This window comes from Glycine max, chromosome 10 (genome assembly GCF_000004515.6).
Source record: "Glycine max cultivar Williams 82 chromosome 10, Glycine_max_v4.0, whole genome shotgun sequence".
NCBI lineage: Eukaryota > Viridiplantae > Streptophyta > Magnoliopsida > Fabales > Fabaceae > Glycine > Glycine max.
The window spans coordinates 28,340,832-28,350,416 of record NC_038246.2 but is presented as its reverse complement, the minus strand read 5'-3'; the positions used below and the strand labels follow the sequence as shown (position 1 = coordinate 28,350,416).

Sequence of the window (9,585 nt, the reverse complement as noted above, 5' to 3'; positions counted from 1 at the left end):
ACATATATATATATATATATATATATATATATATATATATATATATATATATATATATATATATATATATATATATATTCTATAGGGTACTATATGAGAGATGACATTAGATATTACATTGTTTTCCATAAAAGAAGCATATATAAACTTAAACAATTAGGTTGCCTTAGCAGTCCAAAGACATCATATCAATTAGATGTGTATTTAAAGAGAAATAAGAAAGCTTTTTATTAATATATCTTAGACGATACATATTCAAACAAATCACAAGTTTTTCATTTCCTTAACACGTAAGTTATGACACTTGAAAGTAAAATCGATTAACATGGACACATCAATGCACGCAAAGATCATTAACCGAGGGTATCAAATGCAATTCGTTTTTCCTCCCAATAGCCACTCCAAATTGTTCGGCCATATCCATATTCTCAGGTTTGATTTTATTTGGGAGTTCCCAGTTAAAATGATAGAGCAATAGAGCTAGTGGAAGCATAATGGTGGCTAAACCAAATGTCATGCCAGGACATATTCTCCTTCCTCCCCCAAAAGGAAGATACTCAAAATTATTCCCTTTGAAATCAATAGAACTAGCCTCAAACCTTTCAGGGACAAACATTTCAGCATCAACCCAATATTTGGGATCTTTACAGACTGCATATACGTTTACCATGACTTTAGTTTTGGCTGGTATTTCATAGCCATCGATAATGGTTAGTTGAGAGCATTCTCTAGGCAGCAATAAAGGAGTAGGTGGGTGTACCCTGAATGTCTCTTTGATCACCAACTTCAAATAAGTAAGTTGCTCTAAATCACTTTCATGAATTATTTCCTTTCCTCTAAAAGCTTGTCTCAATTCAGCTTGTGCTTTCTCCCTCACTCTTGGATTTCTCATCACTTCTGTCATAGCCCACTCTAGTGTTGATGCTGAAGTATCAGTTCCAGCAGCAAATATGTCCTAATCAGGCAAACAAAATATTTTAATGTAAATTTTGATAAAATAAAAAGGGAAATTATATATATATAACAAAAACTGGAGAAATTCTAGTATAGAAATATCAGATGACAACGGAAAAAGAAGTGGAAGATAAAGTAATTAACACAAACAAGAGGAATTAAAAATTAATGTATTTTATCTATTTGATTAAGATAGGAAATACGCAGGGGGAGAGTTAACTTTTGTGAGATTTACCTGAAAATATTTTCTCCACAATAGCCTAGATTTTCTTTTGTACAATGCTTTTGTTTAATTTTATTTAATTACTATAAAAAAAAAAAGAAAAATCGAAGAGAAAAATATGTGATAAAATAAGTTATGTGACAATGAAAAATATTTTTTTTTTTGTAAATATGTGTATAAAAATAATATAATTATATAAACTCTTCTAGAAGTTAGATGATTAGTTTTCCTATTTTAGAATCATCTATAATACCAATAGTGACAAACTTTTTTCTTTTGAGCAACAAACAATTTAAATTTATTAAAGAGTTATTATATTTGTACACCCAATTCTTCTTTTGTCTTTTCAAATAATTTTCTTCCCAAATTATTTTTATCAATAAATATTTGTTTAGTTTTGCTATAAATGTTAGAAGAAGAATTTGAATCCACCACCATTCTCTCCTCCCTTCTCCCTTTATCCTTAGGCTTTCCCTTCTACTTTTCTTCCCGTACTTTCGTTTCTATATATATATATATATATATATATATATATATATATATATATATATGATTGTTATATTATTTTTCATGTCTATCTAATTTCTATTTATATGTAATTTGACATTTTAGTTTATCAAATATGTAGCAATTGAGGTACAGAGTATGATGCCCTCAAGAGCATAAGATATTGATACTCTTACACTCCATTTTTGGGTGTATGGGTGGAAAGAAAAGAAAAAGAGAAAAAAAATATGAGGGAAGAGAATATGTGACACATGATGTGATGAAAAATGAAGAAAAAGATAAAAACACAAATATGATGAATGTGAGTTGTAAGAGAAGTTAAATGGTATGTACGACTATTTTCTCATAGCATATTACAGTATGTGGTTACAATCAAAATGTTTCTTCTTTCTTCATAGAGTCCACACCCTGGACAACACTTAATACATGATGAAACTAAAATCTCACCCATTTTGCACTTAACAAGATCAGACGACAACGTACTTTATAAAACAAATTGAAAGCAAACAAGGAAGCTATAAAATGATAACTAAACTTATTTTAGTCTTAAAGATAAAAAGAATTAAATTTTTACAATTGAATATTGGGCTGGTGAAGAAGAAACAAGTCTAAATTATCATGCATGCTATCTGATGTTCGTCACTCTGAATGAACAGTAGCTGGATGAGCATTTTAAAATTTGTTAGAAAGGGCATTAAAAGGCGCTTATTTAAACGTACAATAATAAGAGATGCTAAATTTCACCACAACCAATAATAATAATAATAATAATAATAGATGTTAAATTTCATGCAAATACTTTCAAATTTAATTGTTATATATTTTTGTTAGTGTCAAAATTTTTATATTGTTAACCAATCAGAAATTAATATTAATGTAATTTTTAAGATAATTATAGAAAAGTTAACAAATATATCAAACATAGTTATTTGTGACTAAATAACACTATAAATTTATTTTATATTATCCGTGCGTAACTTATTTTTTATAAACTTATTTGTAATTTGTTTTTTAGTTTTGCATTGAAGACCTAAAAAGTGATTTTTTTTTTATAGAAAATTATATGAAAGCACATTTAAAAATAATAGAAGAGGATATTTCTAGTTTTAGTTTATTAACTAATGGCATTAGGACACCAGATAACATTTGTTTTTATTTTTTAATGTCAGAGAAATGGAAAACACGGGAAATGAAAGAAAAACATGTGGTATTCAGGCAGATTTAAAATATAGAAGTTTTGCCACATAAACTAACCAATATCAAGGCTTTGATGTTGTTAGTCGTCATGTTTATGTTTAGAGTATCACTTTGTTGTTGGATTCTGAGAAGAACATCAATATAATCTTCGTCCTCAATTTCAGCTCCATCTTCTTTGGCACGTTTATGCTTTTCTTGATGCTCTTTGACGATGGTTTCCAATAGCTTGTCAACCTGCTTGTGCAACTTCTTCAATTTAGCCATCTTCCCAGTTATGAAATATAAGAATGGAATTGAAGGAAACAAATCAGCAAGGTCGAATCCTCCCCCAATTTCAACAATTCGTCGGATCAAAGACACAACGAATTCGTCTTGCTCCTTATATATGCCGCCAAATGCTACCCTGGAAATAGAAGCACATATTAATGAGAAAATTCTACTAGTGAGATTGATTGTCGAACCTGCTGATTCTCGAATCGAGTTGATAAACTTTGCTGCCTCGTCTTCTCTAATCGAAGCAAAAGACTGAACTCTTTTCACGCTCAGAACCTCCGTCACACATATTTTCCTCATTTGTCTCCAGTGATCACCATATTGAGCAAAAGCAATGCCCAATCCCCCATAGGTCATTATTTCGCCAGCAACAAAATAGGGTCTCTGAAGAAAAGAAACATCATGTGTTTTCACTATTTCCTTGGCCATCTTTGGGGAGGATGCAACCACTGCTGAAATTTCACCAAGTTGAAGGTGCATGAGGGGTCCATATTTTTTGGAAAGTTTTTTGAGAGCATGGTGTGGAAGTGAACCTGCTGCTGCTAGTTGATGCAGGTTTCCTATGATAGGTAGTTTCTTTGGTCCTGGGGGAAGTGTGTGAGAGACATTAGTTTTTAGCTTGTAATATTTTGCAAGCAAATGCAACAGAAAGAACAATGCAATAACTAAGAAATAGGTTTGAGCTTCCATGGCTTTTTAGTTTATAGAGTTAGCTCTCAAATCAGGTGGTTATATTGTTTGCCGAAGACTGATTCCTATTTATAGAATCTTGAGTCTCAGAAGTCAACAATTTATCCATTTGTTTTTGGAAGATGTATATTTGGGGCGTTGAATGGCATTTTTTTTTTGTTGATGGCCGTTGAATGCATGCTTTAGATTGTCGTTTAACTGCAGTTATAGTTATTTTTCCCTTTTTTATAGGGAAAATTTCAACATAGATTTATGGGAGAAAAAAAATGTGATGACAACGTAAACTTTTTGGCTTTCAGGGAGCTTTTTCACTGGCAGTTTGCATTTTTGGCTTTCATAGGACTGTCATGTTTTTCGTTGTATACAATATCTTTCTTCATCCTGATGATGATGCCTTGCTCATCCTCTTGTTTGGAGGAATTCTATAACAATGGTTTAGGTTCACTTAGTTATAATTCTTTTTGCTTTTATTAACATGCGTTTTGGTTTGGTCTTCCATGCTTTCTTATATTATTTTTTCTTTTATTTAATATATTTTCGGTTTTGCTTACAAAAAAAAAAAAGACCTCAACTTTCTAAGTTTTTTTCTTTTTCCATGACATAAGTGTTACATTTTATCACTTTTTTCTTTCTGTTAGTCTTTTTTCCGTCTCAATTCACTTTATTTAGGATGCATCATTATTAAGTAAAATTGTAGACGAATGCCACTTATGCATCAATAACTAATGTGATCGTGATGCATTTCTGGATCACAAGTACCTTGATCATTGCAGCGGTAATTGGGGTTGAACAGTGTCAAAAAAAATTTGTCGTTGCACTCTAGCTAATTGGTTTGAAGAAAATAAAGTATTTATTTGGGCATCATTTATTCCTTTAAAAATTTATCCTTATTTACGCATGTGTTTGACTTTTGTAATGTTCATTCATCAGTTTTGAAAAAAAGAAGACAAAGAGAGTAACATATTTATCTCTTTGATTTTAGATTATACAAATTTGACCCTTCACATGCACGTAAAATGTAAGTTGCTAAAGTCCAAAAAATTAACCAAATTAAAAGTATTGATAGAATTCGTTCATAAGGTGATGATGAGTTCAATAATTCCTACTGCAATTACAAACAATAAATTAATGATGGGGATTCTATTTCCAGTCTTTTGATCGTTGTGTTGTGTTGGGGAGTTTCAATTGATTAGGTACCATGCGAACCCTCTAACATGCATGCAGCTTATTTTTAAGCTTTCATTAGCCACTCTTATTAAATGATGTGCGATAAATCACGATTGCATGTTCCCTTTTCTGATCTTATAGGCACGTTATACGGAGGATATCATTGTTTAATTATTCAAGTGCCCAAAGATTTTGATTCTTAGAGAAAAATAAATAATGATTGAGCCTTCTGCTGCTTATATAACTTCATACGCCTAGTAGAATGTTACACAAGTTAATACAATAAATTCAAAACATCTTTGTCGTGTCCCTACGCTGTTCCATTAAAATAACAATACATAACAACACAACTGTGTTAATATTTAATAGTAATATTTAATTTTAAAAATCATGAAAACTATATAATTTTAAAGGACAACTTAGAAAATGACAACAGAAAAGTCAAATTCTGGATATATACAAAAATTAACAATACCAAAGTCTATCTCATTAAGTGATCAAAGTCGGTTACATGGATCATATGATGTCATTTGGCATAGTTAAAAATCAAAATTTAAGGAACATTATTTATCCTAAGATCTCATTTGTTTTTCCTTCAATAATCTTTTAGGTTTCACTCTTATCCTTTTCACATGACTAAAATCATACAATCTACTTTTCTAGCTAACACCTCTTATGCTTCTTTGTACATGTCCAAGCTACCTCAATTATTTTTTGTCGTCTTTTTCTCAATCAGTGTTACACCAATCTTTTATTATATATAGTTATTCCATATTCCATCATTTATTGATTATATAACCACACATCAATCTTTAACTTTTTCTACTACTCTCATTTATCTCTCATGGTGTTCTCTTAAGGGTCAATATTCACTATCATATAGTATAGTTGAAAGTACCTATATATAGCTGGACAAGAAAACTTTCCTCCCAATTTGATGGATACTTTATGATCTCAAATAACTTTACTTGAATACAAATAAAAAAAAATTACAACTTAAATAGAATTTTTTTTAAGCTAGGTTAGAGATCATGATGTTTCTCAACACATTAAATTAAAGATTAATCTTACTCGTAGTACATAACTATCATAGAAACTTTCTTCAGTTCCACGGTGTTCATCTAGAAGTTACTCATCAACTTTGCACATAATCTTTTGACTTGAATTTGTTGAAATGATTAAACTAGACTTATATCTTAGATTCTAAAATATTTTTTTATTCTAATTCTAAAGTTATTTGTTTTTACCTTGGTTGCTTTATTTTTTCTTATTTTATTAAAAGGATATTTTAATTTTTTTATCAAAATAATACAATTGTATTTAAATATATCATTATATTTAAATTAAATTTATTAAATATTTTTTAATTTCATAACAATATTTTATATACAAGACTATATATCTCAAATATGATTAAATAGTTCTGATTATATTAGGCGAGTTGTATTTTATAAATACAACTTAACATATACAATTATCATAAAGCGCAGATACATTGTATTTAATAAATAAATTTATGTATTTTTATTATAAAAACATACAAGTAAAATCTATCTATTATTTTATAATTAGGACTTGACAAAGTGATATTATATAAGAAATCACACTGATAAAAATATAAAAATAAATAAAAGAAACTGCAGCTAAGGAGAAATTGACCACAGATTTTGATTCTTTTTTGCGAACGTATTGTGATTTGGAAAGGAGTTTAATAATTTTTTTTATACAAAAAAATGGAGTTTATGGAAATTCTTTATGACTATATAATTTTATAATTTATTTTAATTTTACAAAATTTATTTAAATATTTTTAATTTATAAATAAATTCATAAATTAAAAATTATATAGAATTTAATGAAATTTTTTATCCAAATTCGATCGACTTAATGCTCAATTCACTGTTTATCTATTGTTTATTTATTTTGAAAAGTTTATCCAGTGCAGTTACGACCTGGAAACGAGATTATTCAACCACAAATCGTATCTGTTTAATTTAAATAAATAATATTCAGGTCACTGGTGGGCTGATATTCAAAAAACGTCACATAACCCCTGCGTAAAGGTTATGTATTTTGAACCACCTTCAATTCGACCATGTATAATCTATTTACCCAGTCCAGTCAATGTTTCTCCGATAATACAATATCTTTTGTTTATTTGACTAGCTAATCTATGATAGAGATTATGGATAATATATTTAACGAAAAATATTTAATGTTGAAATCATTCTATTGATATAGCTTTGGTTTAATAAAATTTAAGTTATTAATATAAATATAAATGTAAATTTATATAAATGATAATAGTATCCAAGGTATATAATAAAAGAGAGACCCAATGAAATCCCTAAAATGCTCATGATTGAGAACTTGACATGTGGCACTTTTGCTAGATTTTTGGTAATTTTACCCCTCCAACTTTGAGGTTAGTTTTCTGCCACCTGACTTGCTGTGTTGCTTTTGTTTTCTGTCATGTGACACTTGTGCTGTGTTGGTTTGATCTTCTTCCCACGTGCATTTGTTTTGTTCCACTATATGATGCGTTCCCTTGCTGTTTTGTTTCTTCTTCAGTTTTTTGGTTTGTGAAGCAAGCATTCATTTTTTCAGGTTCTTCTCCTTTGTTTTTTTTGTTTCTTTTGCTGCATGTTTGCGTTCATATTTTGTGGTTCCTTGCCATGTCCTCTTATTTCGTACATAGGCATCAAATTTGGTTTAGTCTTTTTTTTTTTTTTTGTAAATTTTTGGAAAATAAATCCCCTATTTTTTGTCTAACTTTTGAGTCCATTTTGGTTTGTTTTGCAGTTTGGTAGAGGGAAACACCAAAGATGGGTCTTTGCTTTGGTTGCTTCAGCATAAACGAACGCGTGTGCAAGGAAGAAGAGAGATTGACCTCTGAAGAAGCGCATGCCAAAGCTGCCGAAGTCGCATAGAAAAGGTTTTGCCTTTATCCATTCCTCAATTTTCCTTTTTTTTTTAATTCAATTTCATTAATATTCTCAATTCCTGCAAAAAATTAAAATTTACGGATTTGGGTTTTTATTTGTATACCTACATGGCCAGTGTAGTTGGTGATAACAAAGAAAACCATTTTTCTTTTAGGAAGCGTTAACTGTCATGCGGTTACATTGTTGGTGAAATGGGTTGTAAGTTATGTGTTTGGTGAAATGCCTAAATGAAGTTTTAGTTTTTAATCTTAAAAATTCATGTGTGTGCTGGTTTTGGGATACCTCCATGTTTATGATTTCTGAATTATCTATTGTAGAAACGAGTTTATTTGATTTTATAGTATGCACCCAAAGGTGATCTTTACAAGGAATCACAAAAATGCAAATATTTCAATCAAAGACGTGCATTATTAGAAAATACACTTTCAACATCGGTTATTTATGGCATTCTACATCGGTTTTATAAATAACCGATGTTAATATACACACGTTAACATCGGTTATGTATAAATAATCGATGCTAACGTTTGTATATTAACATCGGTTATTTACATAATCGATGTTAACGTGCATGTTGACATCGGTTTTTGTAAATAATCGATGTTGTTTACTATATTAACATTGATTTTTGTTAATAACCGATGTTGTTTTCAAGTTTCTTTTCTATATAAACTTTCTATTTTTACAATAAACCCAAAATTGTACCTATAAAATGCAATTTCAGACCCAATTCACAGTAAATAAATATTTTATTCTGCTTTGAAGCAGTTTTAATCATAATAAACATTGAATACTTGATTTATCATAAACAACGATCAACAAATGAATTCAATGTTCAAATTAAATAGGAAATGTCAAAAATGTTAAACCAAAGTAAACTAAGCTAAACTTAATGTCCCTAGATCCTAGGTCTGATCTCGAACTCGAAGATAATACTGTGCCCACTGGATCTGCAACACATTTAATCTCTCTGGCTCCAATGGTCTAGGATCGTTAAAATACTGCATGATGAAATAAATGATAATAAGTTAATAATGTAATAGAAATTATAAAAAAAATCGAATTTGTTTGAAATAAACATACCGCTTCCCAGTTATTCCTAAACTTCCTAAAATGATGGTGGACATCCAGTGCATGACATAGTAGCCGCACTCAGTACTTCCTTTTTGTCTATTACACTAAATAGTTGTCTGGCCTGTTAGGCAATGAACAAAACCAGACAACTAGGTGTTCGTTGGGAACAATGGCCACCATCTGCCAGTGTCCGCTGCAGTGGGGATGAATATAGGTTAGTATATTAGTAAACATTAATCAAATCCAGTTATTTTGCGTGACTTACCCATTCAGGTAGGCTCCAAGATAGACATTGCATTTTGAACTCTACATCCAACTCTTTATGTAACTTTCAGTCTCAAACTACGATTGCCCAGACCTCTGAATGGACTGTGGCTCGAGGAATCCATAGATATTAGAATTCCCCGCTCGCATACTTGTTTCAGTTAGATGCCTATTTATGTGAAGTCAAAGTTAAATATTTATGAATTGAAAGCAATAACTTAGGTAATTAAAAGTAATCTAAAATGACTTACATAATCCACAACTGTAACACTGATATGCTGAGACATTGAC

General features: G+C 30.0%; 1 protein-coding gene across 1 annotated transcript; it reads right to left on the bottom strand.

The window, feature by feature from the left end:
- Positions 1–203: 203 nt before the first annotated feature.
- LOC100790902 (cytochrome P450 71D8-like) lies at positions 204–3,896 on the bottom strand. Its single transcript, XM_003537168.4, has 2 exons — positions 2,939–3,896; positions 204–955 (listed from the first exon to the last, which is right to left on the bottom strand). The coding sequence occupies exons 1-2, from the start codon at positions 3,842–3,844 to the stop codon at positions 335–337; spliced, it is 1,527 nt and encodes a 508-aa protein (XP_003537216.1). The 5' UTR covers positions 3,845–3,896; the 3' UTR covers positions 204–334.
- Positions 3,897–9,585: the final 5,689 nt, after the last annotated feature.

What these genes read in the sequence shown, in the direction of transcription:
- LOC100790902 (XM_003537168.4), bottom strand. Translation starts at nt 3,844, where the DNA reads ATGGAAGCTCAAACCTATTTCTTAGTTATTGCATTGTTCTTTCTGTTG. An exon ending in ACATCAAAGCCTTGATATTG is followed by an intron (nt 956 to 2,938) that starts GTTAGTTTATGT and finishes TTGCCTGATTAG; the next exon opens with GACATATTTGCTGCTGGAAC.